General features: G+C 33.1%; 1 protein-coding gene across 6 annotated transcripts in view; it reads right to left on the reverse strand.

The window, feature by feature from the left end:
* LOC108003100 (mucin-19-like) overlaps nucleotides 1–16,923 on the reverse strand; it is a 31,231-nt gene that overhangs the window by 5,025 nt on the left and 9,283 nt on the right. For 3 of the 6 annotated variants that reach the window (XM_062084207.1, XM_062084208.1, XM_062084209.1), the window contains exons 4-12: nucleotides 10,713–10,856; nucleotides 5,837–5,982; nucleotides 5,572–5,744; nucleotides 3,942–4,212; nucleotides 3,428–3,550; nucleotides 3,183–3,353; nucleotides 2,611–2,771; nucleotides 2,295–2,548; nucleotides 60–2,210 (exon numbers count right to left, since the gene is read on the reverse strand). In XM_062084207.1, the coding sequence (XP_061940191.1) occupies nucleotides 60–2,210; nucleotides 2,295–2,548; nucleotides 2,611–2,771; nucleotides 3,183–3,353; nucleotides 3,428–3,550; nucleotides 3,942–4,212; nucleotides 5,572–5,744; nucleotides 5,837–5,982; nucleotides 10,713–10,856 (3,594 nt within the window). Of the gene's footprint in view, nucleotides 1–59; nucleotides 2,211–2,294; nucleotides 2,549–2,610; nucleotides 2,772–3,182; nucleotides 3,354–3,427; nucleotides 3,551–3,941; nucleotides 4,213–5,571; nucleotides 5,745–5,836; nucleotides 5,983–10,712; nucleotides 10,857–14,320; nucleotides 14,723–15,362; nucleotides 16,818–16,923 lie in introns of all 6 variants that reach the window. The other 3 variants (XM_062084210.1, XM_062084211.1, XM_062084212.1) reach the window with 2 other exon arrangements.

Here is a 16,923-nt window from a genome sequence, read left to right on the forward strand (position 1 = left end):
TAATAATAAATTAAATATTTGAATTATTTTCAAATAAAATTATTTTTATGAAAACTTACGAGTTTGTGAGTATATATTGGTTAGTCCAGTTCCAGTTGTACCACTGAAAGTATAAATTGGAGTCTGCGATGATTGTCCACTTTGGCTTCCTGTTTTAGATCCCGAGAATTTCGTTCCTGTTTGCCCATAAATATATCCAGTTCCTGCAGAAGATCCTGATATCGTAGATTCATAAGTAGGTCCTGGAGATTTTATACTATCTTTTATTCCTGATCCACTGTAATCTTCTGTTACAATAATAGGAGTTCCTCCAGAATATCCATCAGTAAATCGTATATTGGTATCACTTGTATATCCTCCATGACCTGGATATCCTTTATCAATTGGTTGTGATCCAGTACCATGACTAAAATCTTGTCCTGAATATTCCACATTTGTACCAGTTTTACTTGAATATGTAGGTCCAGTATAACTTGTGCCAGTTGCTCCACTATATATTCCATTTGTTTCTGTATGTCCAAGGCTTCCTGTTTCAGTATATCCAGATACTTGATCTGGTCTAGTATATCCAGTAGATACTTGATTTGGTCTACTATGTCCAATAGATACTTGACCTGATCCAGTATATCCAGTAGGTACTTGTCCTGTTCCAGTATATCCAGTAGGTACTTGTCCTGTTCCAGTATATCCAGTAGATACTTGTCCTGTTCCAGTATATCCAGTAGATACTTGACCTGGTCTAGCATGTCCAGCAGATACTTGACCTACTTGACCTGTTCCAGTATATCCAGTAGGTATTTGTCCTGTTCCAGTATATCCAGTAGATACTTGACCTGGTCTAGCATGTCCAGTAGTTACTTGATCTGTTCCAATATATCCAGTAGGTACTTGACCTGTTCCAGTATATCCAGTAGATACTTGACCTGTTCCAGTATATCCAGTAGATACTTGACCTGTTCCAGTATATCCAGTAGATATTTGACCTGTTCCAGTATATCCAGTAGATACTTGACTTGGTCTAGTATGTCCAGTAGATACTTGACCTGTTCCAGAATACCCAGTAGGTACTTGTCCTGTTCCAGTATATCCAGTAGGTACTTGACCTGTTCCAGTATATCCAGTAGATACTTGACTTGGTATAGCATGTCCAGTAGATACTTGACCTGATCCAGGATACCTAGTAGGTACTTGTCCTGTTCCAATATATCCAGTAGATGATACTTGACCTGTTCCAGTTCCTGAATATCCTGTATGAGATTCTGTGTATATTCCACTCGTTGATCCATAATGATCTGGTCCTACACCAGTTGGATTATCGTAATTTGATGATCCTGTTTTTCTAGTTTTTTCACCATAGTTTATCGTACCAGTTCCTGAATATCCATGATCAGTTCTTATTTGACTCGTACTTGTTCCAGTATAACCACTTCCAGTCGTTCCTGAATATCCAATAGATCCTTGATCAATATACGAAGTACCATGATCTTTTCCTGCTGATCCAGAATATCCAGCACCAGTTGTTCCAGAATTACTATCAGTTTTTTGACCAATATATGTAGTTCCATGACTTATTCCTGCTGATCCAGAGTATCCTTTACCAGGTATTCCAGAGTAATCAGTTTCTTGACCAGTATACGTCGTTCCATGACTTGCTCCTGCTGATCCAGAATATCCTCTACCAGTTCCAGAATAACCACCAGTTTCCTGACCGGTATACGTAACTCCATGACCTCTTGTCGAACCAGTGTATCCAATTCCAGCTGTTACAGAGTAATCATTAGTTCCTTGATTAAATAAAGTTCCATGGCCTCCTACTTCTGCTGATCCAGAAAATCCACCAAGCCCTTGATCACCATATGATGTTCCATAGCCTTTTGCTACCGTTGTGCCAGTATATCCTCCAATTCCTTGACCAAAAGTGGATCCAACTCCAGCTGATCCAGAAAATCCTGATCCAGTACTAACCGTTGTACCAGTATATCCTCCTCCTCCTAATGTTCCCGTGTATCCGTGAGGTAATGCTCCAGTATAATATCCTCCAGTACCTGGAGTGGATTCTGTACCATATCCTCTGCTGTCATATTCTGATCCTGTGTAACCACTACCAGAATAGCTTACTACCAACCAAGGCCATTCGCAAATTAATTTTTGCTCGTCGAAAATCAAACCGTAGGGACAACGAAACTCGTAGGCCATTATTTCTGGTCCTCCTATCGTGATAATTTTCCATTAATCATATATTTCAAATTATGAAATTAAAAAGAACGAATGAAATAAACAAGATCAATACAAACCTAGATCGATGCAGGCAAAGAACCAACGAGGATTTTGAGGATCCGCGAAATAACCAGTTTGGGATGGACAATGGAATCTCACTCTTGTCACAGGTGCAATTTCGCTGCTTCCAGGACATGGAGATCCTTCTGGCATGGAACCTGGCCAAACACAAACTTCTGTACTCTCGTCGAAAGATAAACCTGCTGGACAATCGAACTCGAACACGGAGTAATCTTCCACTTCTTGATTGAATTTCACGCATCGATAAAATCTGTTTAAAAAAAATAGGAAAATTTTATGCAATGATTAATTTTCAATTGGGATATATTGTACCTGTTGCAACTTTTAGGATGAACGAAATAGCCTTGTCTGGAGCAAGTGAATTCGGTTTGAGTGTTCTCTCGAACCACTCTGATATGTCCTTCTGTATCTACTACGCGAACAACTCGAAACTCGGATGATTTGACTTTAGTCGAATATTCAAGTTCTGTTTGCTGAAAAAAAATGATTTAATTTTATATAGTAAATTGAATATTTAACAAAAACTATTATGTTTTTGTCAGAAACAAAATATGTATATCATTAATAAAGAAATATAAATTTCTTATTAAAAAATTGAAATCAATAAATAATATTGGAATTATTTATATATCTATTGATATATAAATATATATATATATGATCTGAACTTTCACCAAAAGATGGCGTATCGATGAAGATTTCAGTTAATAAAATTAATTTTATAAAATTTCGAAAATTAAGTAAAACATTAGAGTTATCGAATGTTAATAAAAGGAATTTAAAATTCTTCTTCTCCTTCTCAAAATATTCCATTGTCTAACAAGAAATATTTAAAGATATGATGTTAATTAAGATTTAATAAATGTCCAATTATTTTTATTTACGTGTAAATCGTCTTCCAAAGCATTTAACACAGCAGCTCTAGACTTCCTCTTGAAATCCATAAACGAATGATGAATCTCATGCGTGATAGGCGCGCCACATTTCGTTTTGAAATCATTCTCTATATCGTATATACCTAATCCAGGAAGATCTCGAACCAGCACATATTTACCCTTCAAAAATCAATCATAAAAATCACCAATTGTGAAACAATTTTGATGAGAATAAAAATGAATATTCCTCTCACTTTAATTGAAACCGATATTCTATCTTCAAAAGCAATCCACATTTTATCTTTGAAAGAGTAAGGAGCAGTAAGATCTTCGTCTCTTTCCACCGTCCACTCTCCTGTATTCATCAAATCGCATAACTGAAAGTATAATAAATAACATGTCAATGCAAGTTCCATTTGTTCAATTTATACAGGATGTCAAATTTAATTTATCATTGCAGGTGTAAGTAGATAGAAGAAAAAAACTTCTAACATAAAAATCTTAAAAACATTCTCTCTTATGTATCTTCTATGATACTCTACAAATTAAATTTTCAAAATAAATTTTGTCTTCCTCTATATTAATCTCTCCTCATAAATTCTACACCTTCAAAATCACTTCTCAAAAATTTCCTTCTATTTCTTCCAAGATACATCATCAATTAAGAGTAAAAAGGTCCGATTACATTTAACTGATCAATCCAAAATTCCATTCTCCTCCATTATTTTCCAAAAATTAATTGTTCGCATAAATTGGCTCGTTTCACACCTGTTTCTGATCAATGACAATCGGTTGCATCTCCTCGGTGGGCGCACTCGGGGCATTGTCGTCCCGATCCTTGAGCGTAAACTTGAAAGCGCTTGACGGCACGGACACCAAGATTTTCCTCTTGGGCGCGCCCAATCCGCTAATCAAATCGATCAAACTATCCGCGTTGAACATGTCGAAGAGGCCCATCAATCGCGACGGATGGAACGTACGATAAGACTCGTCATCTTCGACCAGGTAATGCGTGGGTACCGTGAATAGATCCACGTACCTGTCGGCGAAAAACACGGAACTCCATTTGCATTTATGCACATTTATGCGAAGAGGAATGAAAGAAAAGAAGGAGGAGGAAGAAAAAGAAGAAGAAGAAGAAAATAGGGGGGAAAAAAGGATAATCGTTAGTAGATTTATTCCATTCCATGAATCATTTCTGAAAATATACATAAACACGTGTTGTTTCGAAACAACGTAATAGTTCCGGAATAGTATCGCTTGTAATAAACTGATCATGATTACCGCTATAAGTGTCGTCTCGATATGGCTATCTCATTCATATTTCAAGAACGGTCTCGAGTTACCCTAAAACTCATGCATATGCGATGAAATATTTCGCATAACATAAGATAATCATAGGCAATAATAGGTTTGTCCTATTATCCATTATCTATTACGACATCTCGTCTTAAAAAATGCCTCGTAAACATTATGTATCGAATTCTTTCAATTGCCATTATTATCACTAGCAAGAAGTTACTTATATATTCATATAGAATATTACTCTATTAAACATCCACGATTAATTTTTTTTTCGATCATATTTTAATTATCTTTTATATACTACGTGTATATGTTATTCTTACTAGAAACGATCAATACCAAAAGGAAAATTCTTACCTTTCGTTCTACTTTGTCGTGCAACGCGACGACCAATTGTCTAAAGTATCCATTGTCGATAATTTCGAATGAGTTTCGATCTCATTTTCATTCCTTCTCGTTCCTTGCACCCTCGTCCATATTCAATGGCAAAAATGGCAAACGATACAACGACGTGTGCTACACGCCTGTCATCTAAAGCGACCACGTTAATTGCAAGGAGCGTGAAAATCAAGCATGGTTCGACCGAGAACGAGGCGTATCGACTTGTCGCGGCATTCCTAATGTGTTATCCGGTTAAGAATTGGCACAAGGTTAGGCAGATACATGGACGTGCAAGTGAGTTTCTTTTTTTTTCTTTTTTTTTTTCTTTTTTGCTCGAATCCATTCCGATTGTCGGTCAATAATTCATGAACTTAAACGCAATCGAGTTTCGAGATGCTACGTGTCTGGCTTAGGTCTGGTTGGAAGTTGGGCGTGTGAGACATTTTTTTTCACGGCTGGAAAAGGGAATAGCTGGGATAGATGTCTGAGAGTTTAAGGAAAGTTGAAAGGTATGTCGTTTAGATAGAGAAGTGTCAACAGTTGTTGATCGCGAGGAGAAAAATTGAAAAAGTTATTCGAATTGCATTACAAAAATAGTCAGTTTATAAAAATAGAAAGAATGAAATAGTATAAAATATGGTAAAAAATTTTGTGAAGCGACTATTTTCGAGTTCTAGCTTGTAATTTATCGAGTTTAAAATTAATTTCTTACTTGGATAATTCTTTCAAGTCGTATTGTTTGGCCAGGTCTTCTGATTTCGTGGGTAGGACCAAGAAGATTCTCTTGTCGTACGATTTCCTCAAGAACTCGTCTTTCAAACCTTTCACAAAATGGGCTAAACGTTCCTTTGTTCCAGCAGTCATGTTCAACTCGAGTCCATCAACCTGTGGATAGATCGATCGAAAATAGAAATCGTTCGAGAATGAATCGTTGTGATTTTTTCTTTTTTTTTTCGATAATAAAAATGTGAAATTACCTCTTTCAAAACTCCGATCAAACGAGCCGTGATCTCTTGGCGAACTGTGCCGGAAGTTCTCAACGTTTGTGCAGGATCGTCCACGGAAATCACGAACTGAAGAGTCGGGACAATCTCCTTCACTGATTTCCGGAAGTCTTCGAATTCTAGAAAGAAATTAATAAAATCGAAATATTAGTTACTTTGATATATTAAATTGTACAATTATCATTTGCGTAAAAGGAGATAAAGGAACGAAGGAATTTTTCAAATGTAAATAATTTTCGTTTAATTATATCTATAAGGGAAATTTTCGAAGTTTTTTCGAAGTGTAAAAAATTCGTTTCTTATTTTTATAATGTAATTAATAATATTTCTTGCAATTTCTTTATAATTATATCGTTTTACATTTTTTTTTTGAAGGCTTGATTATTGCATTAACTTTTTTGTAATCCTATAAATTACCACAATTTTTCCTCATTTCAAGATATTCAACTAATTGCCAGATTTAGCGATAGTAACGTTCACTTGTAGAATAAAAACTGTTCTCTTCAAGAATTTCCGGCTTCCTTTCCGTGATTGTCGATCTCGTCGCACAATCAACACGACACGATGCAGTTAGAAGAAATGTTTCCATATAATTAATCACGAACTTTCACGTATTTTTGTGATCGATTTTGACAATGATTATTGATAAAAGTTACTTTCTATATTACTATCCTAGAATTATTTTAATATCCGTTTATTAATTTATTTCACTGTATATGATATTTTGTATAAAAAGTAGATTTAAATTCAATTAAACAAACTCGAAATCTCGCACTTACTCTTAAGTAAGTGACTTTAATTTTTTTCTTCTTTGAAAATATCTAAAATGTCGAGGAAAACTTTCACATAAACGAAAAATTACAACTTTCACATAAAAAATTACAAAATTAATAATAAGGATAAAATAAAAACAAAAGATAATTATTTAAAAAATAAAATCCAGTCACGAAACGGAATTACTTAAAGTTACACCTCGTAACAATTTAACGACACGATGCTTCGATTAATATTTTTCTTCCTTCGAAAATACTTATAAAAAGGGGGGCACACGTGAACTGGTTCACTCAAAATTTCCATATACGCTTGATCGATTACAGTTTTCACGGTTTTATGTAATTTTTTGCAATATGTAATTATGCTAAAAAATTTACTACACGAGAGAAATTATGTAACATGATAATGATTATTTATTTTTATTCTTTATAAATGGATTCTCGAAAGTAGAAATTTTCGTGAATCAAAAAGAAAAAAAAGCACGTAAAAATTTATCGTGATATTTGTCACTTGAAAATGAAGCTAGATTTTAAAGGAACGAGATTAAACGTTGATACACGAAATAAAATTCAACGGCATGCGAGGGAAAGTGATATTCGTTACATCTGGATCATCTATAAGAACCACTTTCAACGCCACTGTCCCCGCTGTTTCATTAGCCACACCCATGCACGAATTTGGTCTGGGCTTGACAAACATTTTTCGAAACTCGCACGAACAACTCTTATTTGAATTTATATCGATCTAATTTAACATTTTTTTTTAACCGAATGCAATTCGCTATTCCATTTTGTAAATAGTTTTTAATTTTTTTTTATGATGTTTATTATTTCTTCATGGTCGAATTAAAAATTAATTGGAATATTCGATTCTATCAAATTCATAATTCAAATTCTTTAAAACAAATTAATTTTAAATCCTTTAGTCTTTTCTCATTAATTATTATCTTAATTTTAAAATCCCAAAATTTTAATATTTTCGTTAATATCCTATGGATATAACTTTTAAAATTCAAATTTAAAAATTTCTTGTTTTTCCTAATTAAGTTTTATTTTCCTTCAATAAAAAACATCATACGTGATAACGGAAATCCAAAAAAAAAAGTAAAAAAGATTTTTATTCGTCTCCTCATTAAAAATTCCTATTCTTTTCAACAAATCTAAATTCCCTTATTCCTTATAGACGTATACTATATAAAAATAATTCCATTGTATACAATCGGATCGATTAGCACGATTTTTCAATTAAAAAAAAAAAAAAAAAGAAGGGAAAAAAACAAAAGAGCGAAGGTTTCGCCTTGAACCCTTTTCAATTCGTCCCTGCCATTCGATTTTAATTGAAACTGGCTCCTTTCGTTATCGAAAAGACGTTTAATACCACAAGACGAGACGGGTCGAACGCGACCATTCATGGGCAACGGTCGCAGAGAAGAAAAAGAAGAAAAAGAAGAATACGGTATGGATACTCGTTTTCGAGCGATTATGTCACAAACGTGGCTCGTGTAGACACGACTTCTGTCCTCGTCTCTCGAGTTTTTCACCTCATTTCGCCCCTTTCCGTTTCTTCTCATCTCGTATTCACACTTCCTTTTCTTCCTTTTAATCGCATCTCGATCTCTCGTGATCCGCGGCCTGCACGGCCGAAAATATCGAATTTCACGCGTGGCATACCGTCGTCAGCCAACCACCATTCTGTTATGCATAACAAATTGATTTTGGCGAAATTTCGAAATCTGTTTTTCTTTTCAGTCTTTCTTCTTCTTCTTCTTTCGATCGGTTGTTTAATCAAGTTTGTTTTTTCACATGTTGCACAACACGATCGCGTCCCTTAATGAGGAAAGGTTCGAATTTTGCGGATTTCAGCGGTTGATCTCGATGGCAATAAAGTGGCTGTTGCAACCGATTAATAATAAAGTGGATCTTATTGCAAAGTGAAGTTGAAGGCGTGTAAATAAGCGAGGAAAGAGAAAATCAAAGCGGTGAATTATATATAGCAAGAACGAATAATAATTTTATCAAGAGATTAATTTAGAATAGAAAAGGGAATCGTTTTAATTTTTTCCATCCCTCAAATAATTTTTATCAAATTATTAGGAAAAATTTGTTCGAAGCGAAAAGAAGAAAACACGAGAATAATATTATTTCATTAAATATTCAAAATTTGATTATATAACTTACAATCATACACACATCTAATCACAAGATAAATTATATTTTCTTGTAACACGTTTTCTAATAAAACTTCATAGTTAATAAAAAAAAAATTACATAGAGATATATAAAGATGAAAATATCTTTTTTACAGAAGCTCGAGAAATTTAATTGAAGTCTTCGATCGCCACTTACTTGATTATAGGTTTGATAAGCCATTGATTGAATGTTGCTAATTGAACAACTATTTCGACATCTTTTTTTAATAAGTAAATATGATTGAATCGACACTTCGTCGAAAATTATGAAATATAATCCTCTCGGGATTCCATGCAAATTAATTGGTACATCAAAGTCTCGAGAAGTGTTAACTTTTGACACGGAATAAATAATAAAAAAAAGCAACGTGTGATGTTCTTTCAAGATTTAACAGGATCGACTCGCAGCTGAATATTCATCGAGCATTGTCTTCTATGAATATTTTAACGACGTCTTCGCGAGACAGACACGCTTCTGCCTCGATTTTATGCATTCTGGACGCACTTCCGACACGAACAGTATTTTTCTTTTTCGATTCTTTTGTTCATACCGGTTCAAGGAAAGTCTTCGACTTTGTTTTGCTCCCCACAGAATTTTCATTTCGCTTTTATCCTCTAATTTTTACATAATTGTATTTTGATCATTTATTGCAATAAAAGCTCATTTAATTTTGATAAAAAATAATAATTTATATCGATTTATCAAAATAATCAGTGACCAATCATTAATCACAAATAATAGTGATGATATTTTTGAGAAGAGACAATCACAGTTGTAATTATACGATGATACAATTATTTTTCCAAATGACGTATTATATACATAAAAATATCGTTGATTGAATAATACAATAATGGAAGAATGAACAACGTAACAATTTTTCATTAACGTGGAATTATTATATTATTTATATAATTAGGATTAATACATAGTGAGTCATTTCGATTGAAAAATGAACGATTTAGAATTGAAATGTCGATGATGGAGTTAAATCATCAAGAAAATCATCATAAATTACGTGTGTGTACAGAAGTTTGATGAGGGAGAATTAGTTTCTCAAGAGTGACAATATCATCGAATGTAAGAATACACCGTCTCTCGTGGTTGGATTTCGATATCCTGTTGCAAGTGCAAGGATGCAGCTGCACCTCCATGGATGTTGTGTTTATGCAACCGCAAAAAGCATAATCGTATGAATTATGCAACGTTTAACGATTGATACAAACATTTAATCGTTATTTATAAAAGAAAACAAGAAATTATTAATAATTAATTGCATTATTATCTACGTCATTTTCATCACCAATCTATTTCTAATAAAAATTCTCTGATTTTTAACCGCATCTTGAATCAATTTCTTTTCTTTTTATCCTATTTATTTTATTGATTTTTATTTTTAGATCAATAAGACTTTAATTCCACGCCGATTATCTTATTTAGAACTAGCCACGATATAAATATATCAAGAAAATGATCGTAAAATTATATACTGAATCGCAATCATATTTTTAAAAGACGATACTCTTATCTATTAAATATCCGATTTGACATGCGTAATTACATTTTTCTTCTCGCCCGTTGATTTATCGTTTAGACTTAATCAATATGAGAAATCTTAATCGTTTGAAACTGTTTTTTTACGAAAAAATCCATTTCCAAGAATGTTCTCCGCATCGTTTTCTTCATATATCAACAAGATCTTCCCACACGTTTTGTTTTTCTCTCTTTTTTTTTTCCTTTCTTCCATAACAAGTGGAAAATCATTCGATACGATCGTCTGGCTTCGATCATCGCGATTATCAAGAATCAAGGAATCTGTCTTTCAAACAAACGTGCAGTTTTGTATGTGCCCCATCACAGAGATAGAAATACGGACTTGGACTTACCGGAAACCGAGAGATTTCGCACGTCGAGGCCTTTTTGCACCAAAGTGGTGCATCTGCAAATAGCTTCCGTTAACTGTTCCACCTCGGAAACGGAAGTGTAACAAACCATCTCTCTGCCTGGTGATATCTTCTGTTTCGGGCATTCTGAAATCAATCAACATATAGGAATAAATTATTAATAATTTTCCATACACGTATATTTATTTATACACATTAGATTTTTGTATCTTATTATCCTAAAATTCGATACCTCTGATTGCAATCCAATATAATTGCAATGTAAACATTCTTCGAAAAAATTAATATAACTGTACTCGTTATTAATATCTACAAAATCTACGAATCAAGAATAACCATTTATCAAGATTATTTTAATCTCTTCGTTCAATGGACTTGACACGATTACACAAAATTAACGGTGATATTCCGTGGCCGTGAACGAAAAAAAAAAAAAGAACGAGTCAAAAATTAGTAGGTTCGGTAGATTTGTTTGTTATGTACATTGATTGAACGTTGACATCATTCTTCGCGTACGCTATGCAATCGTTGCTATAATAATCGTTTACATAGGCCTTGCGGCTTGCCGACGAGGAAAAAAGGATGCTCGATGCTAAGGATGCTCTGACAGAAGAGAACGATACTCGGTAGCTGTGACATTTATTATCAATAAATTTCAATGTTGATGCCCAGACTTCGAGGAAAATGTTTCCACGAAAGTGGAGGAACGAAGGAAGAGGGATCGTTCGAAATTTTTAAAAATTTAATTATGATGATCTAGTTTTTTGGGAGGGAGGGGAGGGGAGAGATATTTTTAAAAGAGAGATTTCGTGAGAGAATTAGATTTGGAACGAAATAAAATTTTTATTTGTTGGTTTCGATAAATAATTTTAGATTGGTTTCCGTTTAAAGTGAAAAATTTTAGGTTTAATGTATATTTTACATTTAGATTTGGATGATTATTTGTACGATAAATAATTGGTGATTATCAAAAGTGTTCCATATATACGCGATTAATTATTATTTTAACTCAAATTAGTATTAATAACATTCTTAAATATTCCGATTTCCGAGATGATGATATTTTTATTTATTATAATCATTCTATGTTTTCAAAATTCAAAATTAAAAACTTATACGAATTTTATAGAAATCGAAATGCGTGATTGAAAAATGTTAACTAAAATATAATAAAAAAAAACTTGAAATTTAAGATAAAATAGAGATCTTAACTTTAAAGATCTCCCATTCGATAAAAAATTTCCTGTATTTATAGATAAATGATTAATCTATCCATAATCCAAATAAAATTTCTAACAATCCACCCAAGTGATTACCATAAATGGAAAGTTAAAAATTTACATTAACGTTACATTATAATCTTACATACCTATACATAACAATAATCTCAAGAAATTCGAGAAAAGTTGCTCAAGTTGGGAAGCGGAGAAAGTGCTACACCCACACGGATTTTATTCTTATTTTCTCAAATCGCGTGATTCATTCCCAAAACGAAAGTTCCGTTTACTTCGATTTTTATCGAAGATGTATGCGCATACTCTCAAGGAATCCGATTCTCGAGCATCGTTGCACGTGCTTACGAAGATCGACCGGATTTAACGGCGTAAATGGTACCATCCTTGTATGGATCGTTGTTGCTCCAGTTGCCGATGGCGTAACCTAACCTTAGAGGACAACGTGTTCCCGATATCGTCTACGATCGCGAAGAAGATGTGGTGATTGGAATCGATTCGATTACGATGGATATTTAAACAAGTTTCGTTTCGATCCAAGATGGAACAAAAATTTCGCTGGGGAGTAAGGTTTTGAATAATGTGCGACTATCGTTTTATAATCGACTTTTTAAAAAATGTAGAAAAATTTGAATGAAAGCAGAATCTTTGAAACGAAGAGAAAATATATTTGTACAATTGTGATGTTTTTAGGAATTGGTATAATCGAGGAAAGGGAAATTTAGAAGAATTTAAATTAAGATAAGAATAGAAGGTTTTGAAATGGAGAAAATGAAAAGATTAGAATCGAGGAGTTGATTTTTCAAGCTGGAAGAAATTTGTAAGAAATTTCCACGAATCTTAATATAATTAATGATTAACGTAAAAAGAGGAGGTAATGATATATGTAACGATATACTTCAACTAGTACACTTCGCTAGACACATACCATTCATTATTACTTTCATTCATATTATTTACTTTCATTCAATGAACGACACTGGTTTAGGTTTAAAACAAGTCTATCAAATTAATTTCTGGTTTCTTAAATTATATTAATTAATATAAAATTAAAAATTAATAAATCAAAATATCAATTTATCCTGAGATAAAATAATTGTGAGATAAGAATCTCAACTTTTAATGAGTTTCTCTAATGATATACATAAATATGTTCCAAACGAGATTAGAATGGGTTATGCTCGTTAAAATATAATCATTCATAAATGCTTGAGTATTCTATCTATCTCTATAACAGCAATTATTTAATTGTTAATCAGCACGAGTAATAAAAAGGCAAATATAAAACTTATTTCTTCATCAAGGAATATTTGTATATTAAACAAAACGATTAGTTTTATGAATACTTGTAGTTATTATTGATACCATGTTAGAATTTTTCATTCATTAAAATCTACAATATGATATTTCCATGATCGTTCAAAATTTGTGCATAAAAAAAGAAAATCAAAGAATAAATGTGCAAAGTACGCAAAAATTAGTCAAACTCAATCAAGTTTCTATCAAGTCATGAAATTCAAAGATATTTAATTTTGCTGATGGAACAGAACACCTTCTCATTGACGTAACAGATATATATTTTTATAGAAAAAAAATATATATATACATATTGTGTCATGATAGTAAAAAACTATGTAAATTTTTTAAATTATTATCTTAATCAGATTCCATTTCATAATATTCCAAAAATTCTTTACGAATTGAGTAAATAGAATGATATAACATCTTCTAATCGTTATAAATAAAATATCTTCATTAAAAATTTTGTAAAAAATTTGCAAAAAATTATTCAGTTAAAAGTTTTTAATCAATCTCCATTATATATAAAGTCTCAAAGATAGTCAAAACAGGTATGATGAATTTTGATGATCATTATCGATGCAATAATTTATATTTTAACAATCGTTACATAATTTTGAAAAAACCAGAATATTAAAAAAAAATTATGGAAATTTTTAAATTATTAAGTTCATACAATTACATGTTAATTTTTTTTAAAATAGCACGATCAATTTACATTCTTCTAAAATTCCAAAAACAAATCCTTCAAATCCATATATTTAAATCTATATAATAACCAATAACTTTTAAATCCATCCAAATGAAAAAAAAAATATATGCTAAGCCAAGATATTAACAACTACAACTACACAATTTCTTACCCAAATAGCACAATTTCCATTCTACATAAACAAATTCACATATTCAACTTCACCAAGAACCCCAAATTTTCGAATCCCAAACATTATATTCAAAAAAAGAAAAAAAAATCCGACAAAAGAGCAACGAAACAAATTTCTACAAATTTCACATTTCTTTAATTACTCCAAAATTTCAAAAACATGTGAGCAAACTTACGCAAACCGCAAGCAAGACCGAGCAGCCCGAAAAGGACCGCGAACCGTGTCCTGTCGATCATCCCGCCAATCTTACACCTCGAATCCGCTCAATATCGTGGCAAGATATCCTCCGGATCCTCCCTCCTCGGCTGTATAATCCAAACTCCGTCTCCTCGCCCCGAGGAGTCGCCGCTCATGGATGATCAAAAATCGGCAAAGATCGACCCGTCGATCCAGCGGGACGACCCGTGAACGACGAGCGAACAGGTTGCAACAGGTTGGAAGGTGTTGTTCGTTTGTTCGCCAGAGAGCAAGGAAAGCCTCTCTCTTTCCGTACGTACGTTTCCTGTGTTGGCCCGAGTGGGGGATCAAAGGAGGCTTCGAGGATCCTTCGAGTTCGAGTGCGCGTTCCGAACTGAACCTTCGAGGAGGATACGTGGACACTTAGTACAAACCCTGCCCGGATCGGATGGCTAGCGGCGCGAAACACGAGAGATCGAGGGAGAGATGGAGCCCCGCCAAGGGGTACGGGTTGGATCAAAGAGGGAGACGAGAGATAGGCGGATTATAACGGATGGCCGGGTGGGGTTTTGACGCGGGCTGGCCCAGATCCGGACACTTTCCGTGTTACTTGTTACTTGCTTACGTTGCCGAGCAAAAGTTTCTTTTTTTCTCTTTTTTCTTTTCCTTTCTTTTCTTTGGTAATTTTCGGATTTCGGAAGAGATCGGTTAATTTTTTCCCCCTCTTTTTCGCGCCAATTTTGAATTGTTCATTTGCGATTCAATTTTTTTAATGCAAGCGAATTTGTCGATTTAATTTTATAACAAATATTGAAAATTGTTATCTATTTTTTTGATGTCGTATGATCTCTCAGAAAACAAAATTGTTGGATATATATATACGTATGTAGTTTTATCGTTGTTTGTACTGAAATTAGAACAACAAGGAAATAAAGAAACATCTATCTTTATTTTTGTAAGATAACTTTATAAGATTCAAATTAATAAGATTAATAATAAAATTCGAGAAAATTAAATTTTAGAAAAAAAGATTCACTTACTGAATCGTTGAAATCACCCTATTTTTCATGAATCGACAGATATAGGTTAAGTTGTCAGAATGTTAAGTCGATCTTCGATCCTCCAGATTTGAACGACATTTATAATCAACGTGTAAACTCGATATTTTTGTGAAGAAGTATTTTTCCCGGATAAATAAAATTATTGACAATAGTGATTGGAGTGATTTAGAGAGGATTCCGCGACCGGGTTTTTGGATTGCTTCATAACGTGTTATTTTTGGCAATGCTTCTTGCAAGCGTAGGTGGATCAAAGAAACGGAATTACGTAAGATTCACACGAAAAGGCAATTAAGATGCATTATAAGCGGTTATAAACACGTGTAGCGGGAAATTTCAATGACACAGTGTGGAGGATCGAGTTTTGTTCTTAACAAAGCGTGGTTAATCGAGAATTTTTGATTCTAAACAATAGGAGGAGGTGATCCTGTGATCCTTGTGGGAATTTTAATGTTAACCTTGGACAAAGGTTGTTACGGCATCCTAATGAGAGGAAATGTATCGTATTTCCTTAACCTGGCCCCCTTTTTTTCAGTCCACTTTCTTCCAAGGATATTTTATATCAAGCGTGTACACGTGATTCTACGATATTTTTTTTTTTTAATTACCACGAACTCGATACCGTTAACATTAATAATTTACCCAATTTTTCTATCTCTCCTACTCTCGTACTACTTTTTCTTTACTTTACACGTTTTTTTTATTTATTTACTTATTATCTTTCCCCATTTCTAAATCGATTCTGCATTGGAAAATATTCCTTTGTATCTTTGAGAAAAAATAATTTCTAATTTCATACTCGAATGAAACACAAATGAATATTAAGCGCACACGTGTCAGTATGCAATATTGAGAGATTAACGAGGAAAACTTTTCACCAGGATGAAAAACTATGCGTCTTCGACGATGGCCTCAAATCGAAACAGTTTTTCCTTCGAGTAATAATCGCGTAATATTATCCAAGTATATATACAAGTACTGGTATAGAATTGTTAGTGATTTGCCGCGTGGGATTAATGTTTCATTAGACGACCGAGTTAGGCGACCACAATTCTCCTTCTGCAATCGAACTGTCAAGTATATATTCAACACTTTCATCCACGTGATATTTGCACTGTCATCTTTGTCACCTTAAGCATCCTCAGAAAATTTTTTTTTTCTCTTTAATAGATTCTTTTTTTTTTTTTTCAAGCTAGCTCGAACGATTACAATTCAACGTACAGCGTGATTCATTTATGATTTATTGGAATCATTTTCTCTTTATTATTCTTCACTCGTTATATTTATTGCACTGATATGATCAAGATCTTAAATAGTAAATTTTTGAGATCACCATGATATAATTTTTCTTTATTCAATCCTCGCGCATATAACATCTTAAGCATCTTTTTTTAATGACAAAATTGAATTCGCAATACTTCCCCGTTAAAACATTTTCTGCGAAGAAATCCAATTGAATTATAACACATATCTATTATTAATTCATTGCTGATTCTAAAGTTTATAATTTTGCCAGAGAATTATTGAAATTAAAATTACAATA

Source organism: Apis cerana, linkage group LG14 (genome assembly GCF_029169275.1).
Source record: "Apis cerana isolate GH-2021 linkage group LG14, AcerK_1.0, whole genome shotgun sequence".
Lineage (NCBI taxonomy): Eukaryota > Metazoa > Arthropoda > Insecta > Hymenoptera > Apidae > Apis > Apis cerana.